Here is a 23,273-nt window from a genome sequence, read left to right as displayed (position 1 = left end):
TTCTTATATATAAAATTACTCACTCACAGAAATTGTAAACAGTATTTTAGAACCAAAACACTGAAGTGAATTTTGCAATCAGTATAATTTTTCTTCATTGTTTCAGAAAAACTTATGTTCTACAGGACCGCACCTAAAATCATAATTTTCGTCAAATGACTTACCGTGTCTGGAAGAACTGATACAGATAAATGTAAATCAATCTTGCCACGAAACTGTGTTGATGTTACTACATTTACTGGACTGCTTTTTGTTGCTGCAGTCTGTGTGCCCTTTCGGGCTTTCTTTGCTTGATGAGGATATGGAGTGGATGATGTCTTTGGACCCTTCACAGAAACTGTTGTCTCACTGACACTGACATCCACGTGTTTTTTCCTTCTCTTTAAATTCTGCTGGTGAGTGGACCCTGTTTGCATCTTGCCATGATGAGCTGCCTGCAACAGATATAATGTTTGAGTATGCTACACTAAAAAGTAATGTAATCTTTAGCCTTGAACATCACACCACATGTATTAGGCTAAATACATACAATTAAGTTGTGACTTTTAGGTAGAAGTAACTGTTACAAAATGTGGATGCTCAAATCTCAGCTGCTTCAACAACTGTCCACTCAAAAGTACAGGTACTGTTTGAATGACAAGATCCCCAGTTGAACATTTGTCACACAATCAATATGCAAGCTGCAAGAGGACTCACAAGACCACCCACCTTGTTGGCAAAGAGTCATAATGCTTTTAAAGTGATTGTAGGGCGAACAATTTCAAAAAATTAAAATCTGGCCCTTGTCATTCCAATTACAATGCTGATAAGCTACAGAAATACCTAGATTTCTATAGTGTTTGTGACCAAGGCGAACAAACAGTACAAGTAGCAAGTAACAACTGTATGTTTATCAAGTTTAATAAAGAGAATACAGAACGAAGTTTCTTGGATTTGAGTTCGCACTACTTGGTTCAGCCTACATGTAAATCTCTGACATTGCACTGGATGTTCTCACATAGACAAAGTCCGTGAAGCTAGAGTCGGTGGTGAGCAGTAACTTGCGTGAAGACAATGATCTCCAATTGGACATGGTTGGCAGTGACCAGCATGTTGCCTGATGATAGACAAAGTCCGCGAGGCTATGGCTGCCAATGAGCAGCAGGATGCTCGAGGGTGGGCGAAGTCTGAGAGGCAGTGATGCATTTGGCGATGGTTTGGCTGCTTGGATGCTGCAGTGAGATATTCCTCATTCATCTCAGCAATGTAAATTCTGATTCATGAGCAGCTAGGTGCGGCCAGCGTAAGTCTGCAGGATGAAAGGATTGTACAGCAACCAACCTAAATAACCACCATGTGGAAGGATACTGGGATGAGGGTACTGCAGGCATGTGATTCTCAGAAGTGAGGTAGTGTCGTGATGGTAGCACTGTTTGTGGCAATGCTTACGCATCTAGCAGCAAGGTTGGTGCCACATGGCACTGTGACAGTTGCTGAAAATTTGGCTGAAAACAACCCAGCATGTTTCTGTTGGTCTCTGACTGTTTCTGTTTGGTCTACAGAGGTTTTGTCATTAGCGGGATGGAGTTCCAGCATCCTGTGGTGCACAACTATATGATTGATGGCTATGTTTCAGGCAGTAGCCAGCAGACACAGCATCCCTCATCCCCAAGGGGATATGATGTGGCATCCAAAGGGAGGAGGCGCCCCTTGGTCGGGGCACAATCTATGGGTCGTGTACTTGTGAAGGTAGAGGCCTGGGCCCAGGGAGTGTTCGTCAAAGGCAGGCATTTCCAATGCCCCAGTGAATGATGGGGCTGGTTCAGAGATGTGTAGTGTCATCACTTGGAAAAGCTGACCTGGTTGCCAAGGGCAGTGACGGAAATGTGATGTCATTGTCACAGAAGGTCAATTTGGCCACCAAAGGCGGCGATGGAGGCAGGACCTGGCATGGTCTGGTGTGAATCTAAGTTTCAAGGAGTTCATAACCACCGCCCCAGGAAATTCTAACTGTTAGCCCATGTAGAGTTGCAGATGAGGAACAGCTGAAGCCCTATGTGACACTAAAGGACCCTGTGGCCACACGTGGTACCACGGCATGGAAAACAGCAAAGTGTGCCCTCACTTGGCATATGAAAATTAAAGTTTGAAGGAAGGTAGGTAGCCCTGTGTCATGAATGTGGCTCTTAGGTTGCAGAGCACTGCTGAAATACCTTCACCCTATCAGCATCAGAGGTCCCTGAGAAATGTTCAGTGGAGGGAGTCTAGGAGCACTGAAAGCACCACATAACTTGCATCCTGAAGGGAATGGTCCTGGAAGAGTGATGAAGGTTCCCGAGATGTTGGCAGAGTGTCGGGTTAGTACAGCAGTGGTGGCAGGGATGGTGGCGGCAGTGCCAGTACCTGTGGCGGAGGTGTGTTTATAAATGTTAAAGGTGAACAGGGGTTCAGTAAGCAGTGTGAAGGATGCTGCCGATTGTGGACTGTGCAGATGAGTACTGAGAATTTGATCAGTAGGATGGACGAGCATTGAGGAAGGCACTACAGAATGTTTATAGTGTACAGGAGCACAAAAATTATTGTAATAGGCACTGAGTTGGTCCCATAAGTGGACAGAGTAGCAAGTTCTGCACCAAGGTTACAGAACTGAAGAATGCAATAGATATAAGCACCAGAGTAAGCAAGGTGAAACACTCATCATTGAGCAACGTCTTGAGTTGCACAGGCCTCAAAGTATTATTCTAACGGTGTGAGGAAGGCAGGCCTTGGCTCAAACTCTTCACTGAATTCCTGAAGTAACAGTGGCTGTGTCATTGACACCTGTGGGAAGGTAGTGTCTGGGCAGGTTAACTTCCATAAGAAAAGCTTGGAGTAATGTTGCAGCTGCTGTAAGCAAACAAGGAGCTGCACTAAGACATCTGAGGGCTGTGATGCCATACTCATCTGTGTGATTAGTGGCTGTGTCACAGGCAATAGCTGGGAACACAGCAGTTTCCCAATTACAAAAAGCCATTCAAAACTGAACAAATTACGGTTCATCATAGAAAACTGCTCTGGTAAATTACATGAAAGTTTTTCAGTTTAACTTTATCTAGTCATCATTTAAATTAGTGTACTGTATTTTTTGAAGACGAACCAGTTTCTATTTTTCCACAATGAATTTCCTATTTTCTTTAATTGTTTCCATCTCAGAGAGTCCCACCATATTTCTGAGTGCAGAATTAGCAACAAAACCACTAGTAATAACTGAAATCCATGGAGGCAACTACCAAGTGACCTATATGGGCATAGAAAACACCTTATTTCTGCAGTATTTATGCAGATAGTATGCTGCTTATGAGGCAACAGTTAAGAAGCATAAATGAAATAAATGTAGCTTCTGTGGCAACTTGCTGATATATTGCCTGCAGTTTCTGTATCAGGTTCTTTGGTCAACATTTTTTTAACAATTTTCCTTAAGTTTCGACAGCATGAGTGGCTGTCATTGTCGAAGGTTCACCCTCCATTTCTGGTGGTGAACTGGAGTCAGAGTTTATATGTGCCTGTCATATCTGAAGGCTTTTCCGTGGTCATTACCACTGTGGTTGGCAATGTTGCAATGTGAATATCATACCTCTGACACTAGCCAGCTCAGTACTACGCAGAGTACTGGTTAATGGGCTGTGGCACAATCCGAGCAAGCCTCACAGTCCAGTTCTGATCCTTGGCCTGCCAGAAACTCCACTATATCGTATCAACTGCACAAATAATTTTACACTTAGCTGCTGCACTAACAACTCTGGGACAATGATGTAGCAGATAGTTAAACTTAGCCAGTAATTTTCATCAGACTCTGGCTAAGGCACAAATATACAGTATATGATGAATATGTTTTTAAAATATTAGCCTTACATTTGCATATCTTTGGTCAATAAAGATGAAGAACAACATTTCTTCTAATTCATGAGTAATTCAGTTAGGTTCAACGTAATGAGGAACTAATAATGATGTCCTTATATGCGCATTTTCTGCATCTGTATATTAGTGTTGTTATGCTACTTCATGCTGGATTCATTGTGTTCCAACCCCCCACATCTAGCGATGTCACTGTCAATGGGCTGTTAAACCCTAATCATCCTTCTTTTCTTCTAAGAAATGTGTGTCTTGTGTAGAGCTGATGACTATGCAAGATTACTTGATTGCAGAAAGATCAAAGCAGTGAACATCTCATAATAAGCTGAAATGTGAATTCTGCCATCAGATGGTCTTCAAAAGGAATGAGCACCTAGGAATGTTGCCACTATTCAACTACTCAGTTTCAAACGTGAGTGATAAAGTAATCAAATATTAGTAGTACCAAAAAGCCACTTAGAACACTAAAACTCAGCTCTGCCCAGGGACCAATGAATCTCATCATGTTTCACACAATATTTCAAATGTTACGCTCTAAATCATAATTTTCCACACAATCTTCAAACACAGAACTCTTTACAGCAATTGCAAAAATAGTAGAGCTAACATGGGATTCAGTATTTTGAAATTTTTAACAGCTTTGAAATCAGCATGACATTGCCATGCATGGGAACAGAGCTAGGTTTATCAGTGAAAACATCAAGATAAGTAGAACACAGATTTTTGTATTTAATAGACAGCCAACCACTGACACAGAAGTAAATTGCTCAATGAATGGTATTATTTACAATTACAGATTTTTTTTGCAAGGTCAAAGTTATGTGTGGAGAAGTGTTACTAGATTTTTTTAAAAAAAGTTGGCAATTACTAGTAAGAACAGACAGAATTTCAACATGGTACGGAAGCTGACAGCCAACTTTTAATTCTAATGTTGTACTATGATATCTACAAAAATAATCAATTTTCGAAAATATTCAGTAATTGGATACATAAAAAAATCTTGTTACCATATGGTGGCATGAGAAAATGCACCCAAAAATATTGAAATTTGTTAGCTTTCGAAGCCAGTGGCTCCTTCTTCTGGCGGGATGGTTGAAGGGGAAGGAAGAAGGGTGAAGAAAAATTACTGATATGTTTAGGAAATGAGGAGAGTTTGGAAAAGTAACCCGGAACGTCAGGTCAAGGGGGACTTACTGGATGGATAAGAAGGAAACATTGATTGTTGGGGAATGCACCAGACGAAATTTGAAAACCTGAGAGCTTAAAAGAGTATGAGAGGGTAATACAAAAGACAGAGATTAGTGACGAAACATCATGCAGGAGTTAATAAGAGTGGAAAGCTAATTGCATTGTATGTGGCAGAGGAGGGGAGCAAGGAAAAATATACATATGAGAAAATAAAAGATATAGAAAACTAAAAGGGAGTATGGAAAGGAATGGTTACTCAGAAGAAATGCTGAGAGTAAAGAAACTCCTATCACATATTACATTCGGTCCTTTCGAAAATGTGCTTTTGAACTATCAAAACTAAAGTCCTATACTCTGTCTCTCAAAACCTGCTTGTCACTGGGAGTTATCCCCAAAGGCTTAACATTGGAAGTCCCTGTTTCTGGATTTAATCCTTATTTACACAAATCCCTTTTAAAACTGCATTTACCAGGCTAACCTGTGACCTATATGCCTCAACTGCCAATTTTCACTCCACCAGACTTCTATCCACCTACAAAATCCTGCAGTTCCCTTGGATGGTATCATCCACCTGGTCAACTTCAAAATGCAACAACATGCCAAACTTCACCTCAAAAATCTGTCCCACCTTTTCTGAACTACCTCAACAATGGTATTTCCCTTCTTGTCCCTCTCCAGCTCCCTAAACAGCCACATCATCAACCACCATTGCTCTCCTACAAAGTGATCTATCACAAGACACAGTCACAACAGTATGGTATTCTCAACCTCTCATCTAAGGCACTCTCCCCTCCTGAATTATCTACATTATACAAGCGTCTCACTTTCAGCCCTAAACCTACGTTTAATTATGTTGCTTTGATGAAGGACCTACTTCTCTTCATACGCAATGCCAACTGGAAATATCACTCAGCAACCCAATCCCAAAACCTTTGCAACAGCAATCCCAAAACTTTCCAATAGCAAACCTGACACTGAACCCTGCCTTGAACCCAAGATTCCGATTGGATCCACCACAAACTCAAAATCATGCCTTACAAGAATTCTGAACATCCAGCACTGCTTCACAATTCTTCCTTAGGTCCCTACAATATGACCATAACTTGTCCTCTGCTGAACTCCAGGCTCTTCATTTCCTAAAAACTGATGACTCCATCATTGTCCTCCAAGTGGGCAAAGGAACTACTAATGTGGAACTTAACTGACAGGAGTATTTAAGCAAGGGTCTATGCCAGCTGTCCGACACCTCTATGTACAGCAGCTGGCCATCAAGATCCCATCCCTTTAACAAAAACTGACCTAGAGTCCCTCCTTAAAAACTCAGTTCCTCACAAGGATTAACACCTCAATCCACGCAACTTCTTTGTTGTTGTTGTGGTCTTCAGTCGTGAGACTGGTTTGATGCAGCTCTCCATGCTACTCTATCCTGTGCAAGCCTCTTCATCTCCCAGTACCCACTGCAACCTACATCCTTCTGAATCTGCTCAGTGTATTCATCTCTTGGTCTCCCTCTACGATTTTTACCCTCCACACTGCCCTCCAATGCTAAATTGGTGATCCCTTGATGCCTCAGAACATGTCCTACCAACCGATCCCTTCTTCTCGTCAAGTTGTGCCACAAACATCTCTTCTCCCCAATCCTATTCAATACCTCCTCATTAGTTATGTGATCTAAGCATCCAATCTTCAGCATTCTTCTGTAGCACCACATTTCGAAACCTTTATTCTCTTCTTGTACAAACTATTTATCGTCCATGTTTCACTTCCATACATGGCTACACTCCATACAAATAGTTTCAGAAATGACTTCCTGACACTTAAATCTATACTCGATGTTAACAAATTTCTCTTCTTCAGAAACACTTTCCTTGCCATTGCCAGTCTACATTTTATATCCTCTCTACTTCGACCATCATCAGTTATTTTGCTCCCCAAATAGCAATACTCCTTTACTACTTTGTCTCATTTCCTAATCTAATTCCCTCAGCATCACCCGATTTAATTTGACTACATTCCATTATCCTCGTTTTGCTTTTATTGATGTTCATCTTATATCCTCCTTTCAAGACACTATCCATTCCATTCAACTGCTCTTCCAAGTCCTTTGCAGTCTCTGACAGAATTACAATGTCATCGGCGAACCTCAAAGCTTTTATTTCTTCTCCATGGATGTTAATACCTACTCCGAATTTTTCTTTTGTTTCCTTTACTGCTTGCTCAATATACAGATTGAAAAACATCGGGGAAAGGCTGCAACCATGTCACTTTCCCTTCCCAACCGCTGCTTCCCTTTCATGCCCCTCGACTCTAATAACTGCCATCTGGTTTCTGCACAAATTGTAAATAGCCTTCCGCTCCCTGTATTTTACCCCAGCCACCTTTAGAATCTGAAAGAGAGTATTCCAGTCAAGATTGTCAAAAGCTTTCTCTAAGTCTACAAATGCTAGAAACGTAGGTTTGCCTTTCCTTAATCTAGCTTCTAAGATAAGTCGTAAGATCAGTATTGCCTCACGTGTTCCAGTATTTCTACGGAATCCAAACTGATCTTCCCCCGAAGTCGGCTTCTACTAGTTTTTCCATTCATCTGTAAAGAATTCGTGTTAGCATTTTGCAGCTGTGGCTTATTAAACTGATTGTTCGGTAATTTTCACATCTGTCAACACCTGTTTTCTTTGGGATTGGGAATTATTATATTCTTCTTGAAGTCTGAGGGTATTTCACCTGTCTCACACATCTTGCTCACCAAATGGTAGAGTTTTGTCAGGACTGGCTCTCCCAAGGCCATCAGTAGTTCCAATGGAATGTTGTCTACTCTGGGGGCCTTGTTTCGACTCAGGTCTTTCAGTGCTCTGTCAAACTCTTCACACAGTATCGTATCTCCCATTTCCTCTTCATCTCCATCCTCTTCCATTTCCATAAATTTGTCCTCAAGTACATTGCCCTTGTATAGACCCTCTATATAGTAATTCCACCTTTCTGCTTTCCCTTCTTTGCTTAGAACTGGGCTTCCATCTGAGCTCTTGATGTTCATACAAGTGGTTCTCTTTTCTCCAAAGGTCTCTTTAATTTTCCTGTAGACAGTATCTATCTTACCCCTAGTGAGATAAGCCTCTACATCCTTACATTTGTCCTCTAGCCATCCCTGCTTAGCCATTTTGCACTGCCTGTCAATCTCATTTTTGAGACGTTGGTATTCCTTTTTGCCTGCTTCATTTACTGCAATTTTATATTTTCTCCTTTCATCAATTAAATTCAATATTTCTTCTGTTACCCAAGGATTTCTACTAGCCCTCGTCTTTTTACCTACTTGATCCTCTGCTTCCTTCGCTACTTCATCCCTCAAAGCTACCCATTCTTCTTCTACTGTATTTCTTTCCCCCAGTCCTGCCATTTGTTCCCTTATGCTTTCCCTGAAACTCTGTACAACCTCTGGTTCTCTCAGTTTATCCAGGTCCCATCTCCCTAAATTCCCACCCTTTTGCAGTTTTTTCAGTTTTAATCTACAGTTCATAAGCAATAGATTGTGGTCAGAGTCCACATCTGCCCCTGGAAATGTCTTACAATTTAAAACCTGGTTCCTAAATCTCTGTCTCACCATTATATAATCTATCTGATACCTTTTAGTATCTCCAGGGTTCTTCCATGTATACAACCTTCTTTCATGATTCTTAAACCAAGTGTTAGCTATTATTAAGTTGTGTTCTGTGCAAAATTCTACCAGGCGACATCCTCTTTCATTTCTTACCCCCAATCCATATTCACCTACTACGTTTCCTTCTCTACCTTTTCCTACTATCGAATTCCAGGCACCCATGACTATTAAATTTTCATCACCCTTCACTATCTGAATAATTTCTTTTATTTCATCATACATTTCTTCAATTTCTTCGTCATCTGCATAGCTAGTTGGCATATAAACTTGTACTACTGTAGTAGGTGTGGGCTTCGTATCTATCCTGTTAGTAGTAGCTTACCCGCATTCCTATTTTCCTGTTCATTATTAAACCTACTCCTGCATTACCCCTATTTGATTTTGTGTTTATAACCCTGTAGTCACCTGACCAGAATCTTGTTCCTCCTGCCACCGAACTTCACTAATTCCCACTATATCTAACTTTAACCTATCCATTTCCCTTTTTAACAGTGGTTAGCATACTGGACTCGCAAACGGGAGGACGACGGTTCAATCCCGCGTCCGGCCATCCTGATTTAGGTTTTCCGTGACTTCCCTAGATCACTTCAGGCAAATGTCGGGATGGTTCCTTCGAAAGGGCACAGCCGATTTCCTTCCCCATCCTTCCCTAATCCAAGCTTGTGCTCCATCTCTAATGACCTCGTTGTCGACGGGACGTTAAACACAAATCTCCTCCTCCTCTTCCCTTTTTAAATTTTCTGACCTACCTGCCCAATTAAGTGATCTGACATTCCACGCTCCGATCCGTAGAACGCCAGTTTTCTTTCTCCTGATAACGACATCCTCTTGAGTAGTCCCCGCCCGGAGATCCAAATGGGGGACCATTTTACCTATGGAATATTTTACCCAAGAAAACACCATCATCATTTAATCATACAGTAAAGCTGCATGCCCTCGGGAAAAATTACGGCCATAGTTTCCCCTTGCTTTCAGCCGTTCGCAGTACCAGCACAGCAAGGCCGTTTTGGTTATTGTTACAAGGCCAGGTCAGTCAATCATCCAGACTGTTGCCCTTGCAACTACTGAAAAGGCTGCTGCTTCTCTTCAGGAACCACACATTTGTCTGGCCTCTCAACAGATACCCCTCCGTTGTGGTTGCACCTATGGTACAGCTATCTGTATCGCTGAGGCACGCAAGCCTCCCCACCAAAGGCAAGGTCCATGGTTCATAGGGGGAGGCAGAACTTCTTAACCCACCCCCAAACCACAACCTCCCCCCCCCCCCCCCCCCTTCCTCTAAGATCCACAAATACAATCACCCTCGTTTCCCATAGTTGCTAGATTCAAAGCACCCACCAAACATATACATGCCTTAGTTGTTCAACACCTCCAACCTACAGTATAATGACTTCCCTGCTATATTAAAGACACCAACCATTTTCTAGATCATCTGAAATCTGTGCCTGTCCCCTTCCTACTACACACCTTCCTTGTCACAACTTCTGGCTCCCTCTACACCAACAACCTCTGTGTACACGGTCTGTCTAGCGCTGAACATTTGCTCAAGCAGCTCCCACCTGACTCCAGACTTATTACACCTCGTCCTTCCTGTTCTTCTTAATTACTTTTTTCCTTGTTAACAACAACTAATTTACCTTTGAGGGGCAGACATACAAACAGTTCAGAGACAGTGCCATACAAACCAGGATGACTCCTCCCAAAGCCAAACTTTTCATGGCTTCCTTGAAGGGTGCTTTCTTGGGATCCATGAGGCTTCAACCCCTCCTTTGGGTTAAGTACATGGTGACATCTTTGCCATATGGACTCATGGCGAGGCTGACCAGTTAAATTCTTAGAATCTCTAAATACATTCTGCCAGTTAAATTTCACATGGTCCTATTACAAACCTCTGCTACTTTTCTTGATTTTGACCTCATCTTCACCGAGTGTCAGCTACACACTTCTGTTCACTTTAAACTTACTAACAAACAACAGTAGTTACATTCTGTCAGTTACCATCCTTTCCATGTCTAAGTTCCCTCGCATATATGACTCAGTAGAGGTAGCATTTTGTATTGGAAAAGTTAGAGTAACCTTGATTTTCAGGTATGTTCTATGTATTATCCCTCTTGTGAAAAATGTAACTTTTAGACCTTCTCCCCACTCTGTGTTATCTGCCATTTTCAAAAAATCACCATGCAGTGACTCTTCTTACAGATTCTCCTCAATAAATCGCTTCCACTGTATTCTATGATAAAATGTGCCATTATCAATTTAAAAAGGCATTAAATTTACTCCAAGTTTCATACATGATAGGTTGGAAAATTTGGAAGAGCTACCGAGATATGAGCCAGTGAAAACCTGCAAAAATCTCAAGCAATCGTGAAAAGTCAGATATGTCAGTGGTTTCACCTTAATAACTTTCATTCAGTGCAATTTTTTGCACAATGCATAATAACCAGTGTCATACAGAATTTATTTTCCCTGAAGATTCATAGAAAATATCTGTAACTGCTTCATACAAATGTCGAGAAATATTGCGTTAACAATTTTAGTGAAAGTGGACTCGAAACTGAAAATACCATCCTCAGTCAAAATAGTATTCCTGACTGTAATATCTTTATGCCATCACATATGCAAGACATACATATAGTTCAGGAGAGTCACGTAATTTCAGGAGAATAAGTATTTTTGAGAAAGAAAAACACAAGTTTTCTACACTTTCACATGTACTTATATTTCAACAAAATTTAGTTTGAAAATAGATCTTAAATTTTATTTTAGTAATATATACAAAATTTTATGTTAAAAATTCATCAATTTCAGTTGAGTTGGCTCAGATGTGGTTCTTGTGTACAATTCCTCAGTTAGACCAATAGGCTTCACTATCTAACTTGTCTTCTACAATGTCGAATTCCACCTCTGGTGCATTATTGCATGGTTCGAATCCAAGACAAACACGTAAAATGTAGCATTGAGGCCTCAAATCATTTGCTGCAGTGCCTGTGAAGCTAGTACACTATGTGATCAAAAGTATCGGGACACCTGGCTGAAAATGATTTACAAGTTGGTGACGCCCTCCATCGGTAATGTTGGAATTCAATATGGTCTTGGCCCACCCTTAAGCCTTGATGACAGCTTCCACTCTCACAGCCATATGTTCAATCAGTAGCTGCTAGGTTTCTTGGTGAATGGCAACCCATTCCTCACAGAGTGCTGCACTGAGGGGAGGTATTGATGTCAGTTGGTGAGGCCTGGCACGAAGTCGACATTCCAAAACATCCCAAAGGTGTTCTACGGGATTCAGGTCAGGACTCTGTACAGGCCAGTTCATTACAGGGATGTTATTGTAGTGTAACCACTCTGCCACAGGTTGTGAATTATGAATAGGTGCTCAATCGAGTTGAAAGATTCAATCACCATCCCCAAATTGCTCCTCAACAGTGGGAAGCAAGAAGGTGCTTAAAACATCAATTTAGGCCTGTGTTGTGATAGTGCCAAACAAAACAACAAGGGGTGCAAGCCTCCTCCATGAAAAACATGACCAAACCATAACACCACCGCCTCTGAACTTTACTGTTGGCACTACACACATTGGCAGATGACTTTCATCGGGCATTCGCCATACCCACACCCTGCCATTGGATCGCCACATTGTGCACCGTGATTAGTCACTCCACATAACATTTTTACACTGTTCAATCGTCCAATGTTTACCCTTCTTACACCAAGTGAGGCATTGTTTGGCATTTACTGGCATGATGTGTGGCTTATGAGCAGCCGCTCGACCAGGAAATCCAGGTTTTCTCACCTCCCGCCTTACTGTCATAATACTTGCAGTGGATCCTGATGCAGTTTGGAATTCCTGTGGGATGGTCTGGATAGATGTCTCCCTATAACACATTACGACCCTCTTCAACTGTCGGCTGTCTCTGTCAGTCAACAGACGAGGTCAGCCTGTACGGTTTTGTGCTGTACAAGTCCCTTCACGTTTCCACTTCAGTATCACATCGGAAACAGTGGACTTAGGGATGCTTAGGAGTGAGGGAATCTCACATACAGATGTATGTTTGAGTGACACCCTATCACCTGACCATGTTTGAAGTCCGTGAGTTCCGTGGAGTGCCCCATTCTGCTCTCTCATGACGTCTAATGACTACTGAGGTCGCTGATACGGAGTACCTGGCAGAAGATGGCAGCATAATGCGCTTAATATGAAAAACATATGTTTTTGGAGGTATCCGGATACTTTTGATCACATAGTGTAATTTATTCATTGTCACTGACAGCAGACCATGAATTTCCTTCTTCCCCACTTGAGGGCATGTCTTTTCATATCCCAGCCATGTTTGAACTTGTCAATAAGTCTTATATGCACGATACTGAACTGCACCCCAGCCAAATCTTCTATCTCCTGCTTGGTGACCATTTCTGATTGCTGAAATTTCTTCTGAAGCAATGAGATGAAGTGGGATTTTTTTCTCCCATTTGATAACAATTTATCATTTGGCATTTGAGGAAATATATCACCATTAAAGAGAGCTTCTGCACAAGATTGTAGCCTGAAACAATGAGCTCTTTTGGTGCTGTTATTAGTTTCCTCTGTTGGGTACCCATAGAAGACAACCACAGGATTTTGACCATAATGTCATCGTATTCAGATCAAAAATCTTTTAAAAATATCAGGAAAACATTAGCTCGGACTCCAGCCATCATCTGTCACATCACTTTTGCTCCTTCCCATTTCTGTGTCACTTGGTAAGGGCATGAAGGCAGAGTACAATGTGGACCTTGTCCCTTCCTCAGAAAAAAAGTGACAATGGAAAGTAAGGAAGTTTGATCAAAATATTTTTCTCAAGTCATCATCACACAGCTTAGAGGTATCATGTTGTAGAAAAGCATGAGAGGATCTGGAGCTACTTTTCATTTCTTTGTGTTTATACGACTGGCAGTGATCTTTGAAATTCAAATGGTCCATGTGTAGATTGGGGAGCCTTTTTGGAGGTAAGCTGCTGTCACCTTGTCATTATTATGCCTCATGTGACATGAAAACTGAACCTGGAATTCATTCATGCTATTTCGAAAATCAGAATGTGTTGAAAGTTAACACTTTGCACTCAACTCAGGTAGTCTACTTACACCTCTCCCTTTCATGAACAACATTTGACCTTCACTCAGACCCTCAGCACAGATAAAGCACACAGCCCAATGTGAATCTGACATTTTGAATGAATGAATGAACACATACTACAATACAGCACGAGCATACACTCTCAGCAGTCAAACAGTAGCTGACAGAAACTTTGCAGAACTCCAAGGGCTGTCCAGTGGAAGGGGCAATGCTGGAGAGAGGAAGGGTGAGGAAAGACAGGGAAGTCCACCACCATGGACTCTTGCTCCTTCCATCTGTGCCAATATAGAAAAGTTTCCTTATCCCTAGACAGAACCCAGTCCCATATACTGTTCCTGCATTATTTCTTGGCTCATGGAATCCCCCCAAATGGCCTTACCATCAAATTACCTGTCTCCGGCTGCCACCCTTTCTTCCACAATGATCTTCATCTGTTCAGATTCTGCCAATCCTTAGCCCTCACCAACATAGCCCTGCAAAACCATATTAATCAGGCCCAAACCTCTTTGCAATACCTTCTCTCCTGCTATGCAATCCCAAATTCCTGGATCCATAACACACATTGAAACTTTGGCTCTCCAGGAACTAGAGCAACACGTACAACACCACCTCAAAAAACACTCCAACCTGCTCACTTCCTACTCCCACATTGGAATACCGCTGTCCACCACCTCTACAACAATCTCCAAACCTCCCCCATGTACCCTCATAGCTGACAAACCCCATCTTGCAGATCTATTACGTTTACCCCAACCTCCATAACTCCCTCTCACCACTACACAGGAACCAGAACCTAAACAGGCCTGAAGTGCAATCATAAACCTTTCCTCCAAAAGCCTTAGCCCCACAGAAATATCAGTCCTTTCCAAAAGCCTCACCTTTTGCCCAACCCCTAAATTTAATCATGCTGTACTTGTTAAAGACCTTCCCTCCTTCTCCCAGTCCCTACTATGGAAACACTTTTTTGCCACCAATGCTACCGATCAGATCCAACCAAAGACTCATCCATCTAACTGTGGTCCACCACCACTGCCCCCAAATCATCCCCTGCTAACTTTTCAGAATTCCTTAACCTCGAGCCTTGCCTCACCACAATTCCCCAAATCCATTGACATGCAAACTAGCCTTACATGAACAGAAATATCCACAAGCCACCACCTAAAACCTGATCCTGACCATATAATCTTAGTTGCTGACAAAGACTCCACCACTGTTGTTTTAAACTGCAAGGGTTACCAGACAGAAGGACTCTTCCAGCTGTCAGATTCATCCATCTACAAACCCTGCCACAGTGACCCCATTCCAGAAATCCAGTAGGATCTCCAATCTCTCCGCAAATCCTTAGGCCCATACCAGAACCTATTCCCAGAGTCCAACTCTCTCATCACCCCTAACACTCCACACACTCCTATCCTCTCCATGCTTCCTACAGTCCATAAACCCAACCACCCAGGACGCCCCATTGTGGCTGGTTACCGTGTCCCCACTGAAAGAATTTTGCTCTCATAGCCCAGTACCTTAATCCTATTACTTGCGCCTATCCTCCTACAAAAAAGATACCAACCATTTTCTCCACCTACTCTCCACAGTTCCTGTTCCTTTACCACAGGGTACCCTGCCCGTCACTATTGATGCCACCTCCCTTTACACTAACATCCCTAATGTGCATGGCCTCACTCCTATTAAACACTAACTTTCCCAACAGCTGATGGATTCCAAACCAACCACCTCCTTCCTAGTTGCCACAATCAACTATATCCTCACCCACAATTACTTCTCCTTTGAAGCCATTACCTACAAAAAAATCTGGGGTACAGCTATGGACCCCCGCATGGCACCATCCTGTACCAACTTATTCATGGACCATCTAGAGGAACCCTTCCTAAACACCCAAAATCCCAAATCCCTCACCTGGTTCAGATTCACTGACGACATCTTAGTCATCTGGATGAAGGGTGAGGACACCCTATCCATTTTCCTCCAGAACTTCAACACCTTCTCCCCCATTTGCTTCACTGGCCCTACTCAACCCATCAAACCATCTTCCTCGATGTTGACCTCCACCTCAAAGTTGGCTACATCAGTACCTCTGTACATATCAAACCTACCAACCACCAGCAATACCTCCACTTTGCCAGCTGCCACCCACTCCTTACCAAGAAGTCCCTTCCATACAGCCTAGCCACCCATTGCCATCAATCTCTGTAGTGGCGAGCGGTCTGCCTCGAAATATACAGAGGGTCACACTGAGGCCTTTACAGATCATAATTACCCTCCTAACCTTGTACAAAACAGATTTACCCTGCCATAGCCTACCAGTCACCCAACACCTCTCAAAGTCCCATCATCCAGCGACAGAGGAGCATTCCCCTCGTGACTCAGTACCACCCAGGACTGGGACAACTGAATTATATTCTCTGCCAGTATTTCGACTACCTCTTGTCATGCCATGAAATGAGAAATGTTCAACCTACTATCATTCCCACCCCTCCCACAGTGGTGTTCCGCCACCCAATGAACCAGGTCTATATTCTTTAGTGATGAGACCCAAAATGCCTTTTGCAGAAAATTTCCTAGATTGGGTTTATGAAGATGTTCTACCATCAATTAGGAAACATTGTGAATATAAAAAGAAAGAGAGAATAACTCAGTTGGAAAATTTAAATAAAATCAAAGATGAAAGTATAGAAGGTTTCAGAGAAGTAATTTGTGATGCAGTTGGAATAATAAACGAAAGAAATGAAGAAATATCCTTGTCCATCACTACACAACTCCTCTCCTTGCCTCATGGCTCATAACCCTGTAATAGACCTAGATGCAACACCTGCCCCATGCATCCTCCCAGCACCACAGCTTTGTATGTCAGTAGCTGTTCTGAATTTTCCAACAAGTTACATATGAAATTTGTAGGAAATTTAACACTCTTTAAAACTGATAATGGTAGATTTTTGCCTAGAATGCACAGAAGGCGAGATAATGAGGAAAAATTGAAAAGTGTGCCATTTCTTGGTGTTTTTTTCATGATGGCGGGTAAAGCACAAGAGGGAGAAGGTCTCAAACTTGGACTTTTCATGAGAGGGGTAATACATACAGTGTACCGGAAAATCAAAATTATTCCACCTTTTGCAACACAACCCCTTTTCAGACCTACCTCTACTGGGCTAACAGCCTTGGCATTCAAGGCAAATGAACCAGTTCAGATGCAGAGTACTTACAGCAATTCTCACCTCAGCCTTCATTGGACATCATTATCCCACCAGCCTAATTCAAAGGCATATTTCCTGGACTATTACATCCAATCCTTTTACTGCTGACCCTTTTAAAAAAAAAACAACAACAACTCAGTTTTACACTTCTTGCCACCTAGTGTTATCCTGGTCTCGAATGTATTAATCAGCTACTTCAACAAGGCTATGACGTCCGAAAATCATGCCCTGAAATGAAGTCTATTCCGTCTAACATTTTGCCCACTACACCTAGAATAGCTTTTTGCTGCCCTGCCAATCTCCGCAATATCCATGTCAGACCTTGTGCTTCTTCTGCACCAATCTCCATGCCCCATGGCTCCTACCACTGTGACCATCCCCGCTGTAAGACTGGCCCTATGCACACTCCTACCACCACATGTACCTATATACTATCAAAGGGAGAGCCACCTGTGAAACGACATGTAATGTATCAGATGTTTTGTAAACACTATTCAGCCTTTTACAGTGGTATGACTAGTGCCAAGTAATCAATTTGGATAAATGGACATAGGCAGAAGGTGTGTAGCGGCAACACACAATATCCTGTTGCAGAACATGCTCTACAACATGACAGTCATGACCTTGGTGCTACATTTGGATTATTTTCCCTGGGCACCAGCTTCACCGAACTCTGCAAGTGGGAAGTGGTGTTACAACATATCCTTGGTTCTCACCACCCACCTGGCCTCAATTTACATTAATTTTTTCAGTTTCAGCATTTCTTCTCAGTAACTATTCCTCCTTTCATTTCCTTTTAGTTTTCTATATCTTTTATGTTCTGACCTGTCTATCTTTCCTGGCCACCCTCCACTATGACATACAAAGTACTTAGCTTTCCGTGCTTATTAACTCATGCATGACGTTTTGTCAGTAATCTCTGCCTTGCATATTACCCTATCTTCCACCCTTAAGCTCTCAAGGTCATTATTGGTTATAAATTGTATACTGAAGGTGAAAAAGCTGCAAACAGGTAGGAATTTAAGGAGATGGGAGCTGGATAAACTGAAAGAACCAAGAATTGTAGAGAGTTTCAGAGGGAGCATTTGGAAATAATTGACAAGAACAGGGGAAAGGAACACAGTAGAAGAAGAATGAGTAGCTTTGAGAGATGAAATAGCTAAGGTAGCAGAGGACAAGTACATAAAAAGGCGAGGGCTACTAGAGGTCTGTGGGTAACACAACAGATACTGAATTTAATTGATGAAAGGAGAAAATACAAAACTGCAGTAAAGGAAGCAGACAAAAGAGAATACAAATTTCTAAACAATGAGAGTGACAGGAAGTGCAAAATAGCTAGGCAGGAATGGTTAGAGAACAAATGTAAGGATTTAGAATCATATATCACTAGGTGAAGGATAGATACCACTTACAGGCAAATGAAAGAGTGCTTTGGAGAAAAGAGAACTTCATATATGAATATCAAGAGCTCAGATGGAAAACCAATCCTGAGCAAAGAAGCAAAAGCTGAAAGGCAGAAGGAGTACATAGAGGATCTTTTTAAGGAAGATACAATATTATAGAAATGGAAGAAGACATAGATGAAGATGAGATGGGGGATAAGATACTGCATGAAGAACTGGACAGTGCACCAAAATACTCAAGTCGAAACAAGATCCCAGGAGCAAACAACATTCTGTTAGAACTTGTAATAGGTTTGGGAGAGCCAGCCATGACAAAACTCTTTCATCTCATGAGCAAGATGTGTGAGACAGGTGAAATACCTTCAGACTTCAAGAAGAATTCCAATCTAAAGAAAGCAGGTGCTGACAGGTTTTGAGTATTACTACAGTATCAGTTTAACAAGTCATTGTTGCAAAATCCCAACACGAATTCTTTACAGAAAATGAAAAAAATGGTATAAGCCAACCTGAGGGAAGATCACTTTGGATTCCATAGAGGTGTAGGAACATGTGAGGCAATACTAACTCTATGACTTCTCATAAAGATAGGTTCATGAAAGGCAAAGCTATGTTTACAACATTTGTAGACTTACAGAAGGCTCTTGACAATGTTGGCTGGAAAACTCTCCCTCAAATTATAAAGGTGGCAAGTGTAAAATACATGGAACAAAAGTCAATTTACAATTTGTACAGAAATCAGATGGCAACTACAAGAGTTGAGAGGCATGAAAGGGAAGCAGTGGTTGAGAAGGGAGGGAGGCAGGGTTGTAGCCTATTCCTGATGTCATTCAATCTGTACACTGAACAGGCAGTAAAGGAAACAACAGACAAATTTGTAGTAGGAACTGAAGTCCAGGGAGAAGGAACAAAAACTTTGAGATTTGCCGATGACATTGTAATTCTGTCAGAGAAAACAAATGACTTAGAAGAACAGCTGAATGGAGTGGACAATGTCTTGAAAGAAGGATGTAACATGAAAATCAACAAAAGCAAAATGGAGATAATGAAATGTCACTGAATTAAATTGGATGATGCTGAGGGAATTAGATTAGGAAATGAGACAGTTAAAGTGGTAGATGAGTTTTGATATTTGGGCAGCAAAGTAACTGATGGCTGAAGTAGAGGTTGGAAATGGCAAGAAAAGTGTTTGTATGGAGTGTAACCATGAATGGAAGAGAAATATGGACACTGAACAGCTTAGACAAGGCAAGAACAGAACCTTTCAAAATGTAGTGCTACAGACAAAAGATGAAGATTAGATGGGTTGATCATGTAACTAATGAAGTGGTACTGAAAAGAACTGGGGAGAAAAAAAATTGTGGCACAACCTGACTAAAAGAAGGTATCGGTTGGTAGAACACATTGTGAGATATCGAGAGAATAAGAGATTAATAAATTAAGCAGATTCAGAAGGGTCAGTTCGCAGTAGTTACTCGTAGGTAAAAGGCTTGCACCTGGTGGAGTAGCATGGAGAACTGCATCAAACAAGTCTTCGGACTGAAGGCCACAACAAAAACACCAAGCAGTTGCCCCCCAGATAAACGGCCACAACCAAATTATGGCTGAGAGCAAAATAGACCGCCCTGTGGCACAACATGCAGCTGAAATTAACATGCTTGATTTCAATGGCTGCTTGAGCACCTGATCCGTCTGGATCCTCCTCTCCATCAAGAATTGTACTACATAGATGGGAGTTATCCTCACAACGCATTCTCCACTCATTACATTATCCTGGCCTCAACATACAATAACCAACTGATCCCATTCCACACTCCCAACTAATAGTTTCAATCTCCCCCTCCACAAATCCCATCACCTCCTCCCTATTCCTGTCTCCCATCCTCTTTGTGCGCTGTCCTCAGCCAATGCACCTGCACATCTGTTCCTTTCCCCACTCCTCTCGTGTTGGTTCCCCTTCTCCCCCCTCCCTTTCAATGTCCCACAGCCTCCCCATGCTGTGCCTATTGGCAGTCTAATCTTTGTGTGTTCCACCAACCAAAGCTCTTCTCTTTCCCCCACCCATATCCTATCATGAAGTGTACTTGCTTGTGTGAATGAAAGAAAGAAAGAAAGAAAGAAAGAGAGAGAGAGAGAGAGAGAGTGAGTGAGTGAGTGAGTGAGTGAGTGAGTGAGTGAGTGAGTGCGTGTGTGTGTGTGTGTGTGTGTGAGAGAGAGAGAGAGAGAGAGAGATATTCCTTTTCTGCAGAAGGGCTGTAGCCAAAAGCTAATGTGTAAGTGTCTTTTCGTTGTGCCAGTCTACAACTTAACGTGTCAACTTTATGGTAAGTAGCAATCTATCTTTCCCTCATGTTGCTGATCTCATTCAAACATTAGAATAAAGTGGGGTTTATATCCCTGACTCAAAGTATTCTGATACATTAGATAAATAGTTAATAGGATAGCATTTCACTTTGTTTTTGGGAATTTTACATAAATGCTTGATGTTTACCTGTTGCAGTCTTCTCGATCAGAGTATAAAAATCACTTCTGAGGTCTATATAGGAATGCATACTCTATATCAAAATTACTTTTACTTACAATATTGTGGCTGCATATTGCACAGTTCATTCTAAATTTACTTTTATCGTTTAACACACTTACCATCAGGCAGTAAGTAAAGATCCCAAGCTCACGGAAGAAGCTTTACCTTATTGGAAATTCAGGAAAACAATCTAATAGGTCAGAGAACCAAGTGATGTGAGAGAAATAATAATGAGCATAATAACAATGAAACACACTTTGTTGGAACATGAGGACGAGCAAATGGATGAGAATGTTCTTTCTTGGATTCCAAGAGATACGAAAAGACTTATATGATGACCTAGTGGAAGTGGTACAGATGATGGTAAAAAACAGGTAGGAGCAACATGGTCATGTGTTATGATGGGCCCTTATTATCCAAGTTTGATTCTTATTATCTTTCTTAATTTATGTTGTCCCCCTAGCTTGGTCCTTAGACTCAACATTTGAAAACAGTAATTGAGTAACCAGGAACTTTCAACTTACTTGTTAGGGGGGACAGCATAAACAAATAATAATAATAAAGGCGCATCAAAATACGCATTTATGTCGCTGTATTAACTTTAATAATATAATCTATAAGAGTACCGTATACAACATTTGTGATGCAAATAAGATCACAAAATGATATTATATCTAAAAAAAATCCTGTGCTAAAATATTTTTTCATTCCCTGGAAACTGCTGTGATTTTAAGTCACAACCTGAAGCACATACTGCTTCTGTTTCTCATTTTGGCAATTATTTATTGTTGTCCTTTGCAAACTTGATGCCTCTCTCACTAAGTTCATTTACAGCTTTCAGTTCATTAACTGGGTATAAAGTGTTAGTGAAATTTTCAATTTCATGGCACTGCAAAGCATCTGTCACAAAGAACCCTTCACTCAAGTCATATCTGATACAGGATAATTTTGTTTTGTTAGGAGCAAACTGGTTATTACCATTATTAATAATTCCTGGGACCTTTTCCTCCTCCAACTCCATCAGTGTTACTGACTGATAGTTATGTCCAATGATTCAATGCATTTACAATTTTCATTAGAATCAAAGAACAGCCAATAACAGATTTAGTAGGTAGGTACTGCTGATGATTATTCAGTTTTTGTAATCTCACATGAGAGATACCACAATTGACAACCTAATATTTAGGGGCACAAACCACACCCTGACATATACGATGACAAGGAAAACACATATGTTACAATAAACTCTGTTCTCATTTTGTGATGATAACTCAATGAATCGCAATAAATAGCTCTCATCATCAATCTTGCTTGATGAATGGACCCTGGAGCACAGAAAGCTGCTCCTCAAGGTGGTGAGCCACCAACAACAGCACAGTGAGAGTGGCACTTTGATAAACGGTTAACTTACAACCCCACACACCGTAAAAGAAAACCATTGTGTTTGCTTGACAAGTGTCAGCATTCTTTCCAAGAATAAAAAAGGAGCCAGCCATTCTGCAACATACTAAAATCTCCGGCCTAAAAGTTTAGGCCAGAGTCCAGACACATCACAAAACTTTCAAACCTTAGTCACACTCAGCTCATGATTAGCTAAAATACAGGGCAGATCCCCACCAATATCTGCTTCTGCCCTTCCATCACAGTATAAAATGCAGTCTGTTAAAATGTGGCTGATAGAGATGTGCACGACGTAAGCATTGCAAAACAGGGGATCCTCTCGTCATAGTAAAAAACTATGTTTGAGACAGCAATGCATAATTCTAAGACATGTGAGCGTCAATTCATCCTGCCTGAGCAACTAGTAGGAAGAGCACCAGGTTGTTAACTTCACCAACTGCAGCTTGTTGGCCATCGCCACCAGCCATTCCTCATCCCACAACTGCATGCACTTCCTGTGTAGTGCAGAAACGACAGACTGCAAGTGAGTAGGACACTGTGCCACACCAATTGGCCTGTTCATTTCCCCGTATCCCTACGTGATCAGGCCCCCAGCAGAATGACACCTGCTTCTTACCCCATCACTGGAGCAAGTATAGTTGGTCAGACATTAGCCAGACCAAACATTCAGCTGGGTACAGCTTCTGTAACAATTGTAAGACAAAAACGGAATCAGAGCAGATGAGAAACTGTTTGCCACAAATATGATGCATCTGCTCTAGGACCTTCAGGATTGTGTGTAGCTCCACTGAGAAAATGGTATATTTGTCAGGAAGGTGAATCCTGATGACATTGTCAGGGAACACTACAGAGCAGCCAAGGGAATTCCCTTGTTTGGCAACATCAGTGTAAACTACTGTGAAAGTGTGACGCACATCTA

The 23,273-nt window shown here is 41.6% G+C and overlaps 1 protein-coding gene across 1 annotated transcript in view; it reads right to left on the bottom strand.

Moving 5' to 3' along the window:
- The window catches only part of LOC126273153 (fanconi-associated nuclease 1-like), a 160,815-nt gene that overhangs the window by 118,598 nt on the left and 18,944 nt on the right, over window positions 1-23,273 (bottom strand). The window contains exon 2 of the mRNA XM_049976610.1: window positions 165-434. Within this exon, the coding sequence (XP_049832567.1) occupies window positions 165-434 (270 nt within the window). The remainder of the gene's footprint in view (window positions 1-164; window positions 435-23,273) is intronic.

The sequence above is a fragment of the Schistocerca gregaria genome, chromosome 5, assembly GCF_023897955.1.
Source record: "Schistocerca gregaria isolate iqSchGreg1 chromosome 5, iqSchGreg1.2, whole genome shotgun sequence".
Classification (NCBI taxonomy): domain Eukaryota; kingdom Metazoa; phylum Arthropoda; class Insecta; order Orthoptera; family Acrididae; genus Schistocerca; species Schistocerca gregaria.
Note: the sequence above shows the minus strand (reverse complement) of the source record. Positions and strands in the feature narration are given on the sequence as shown.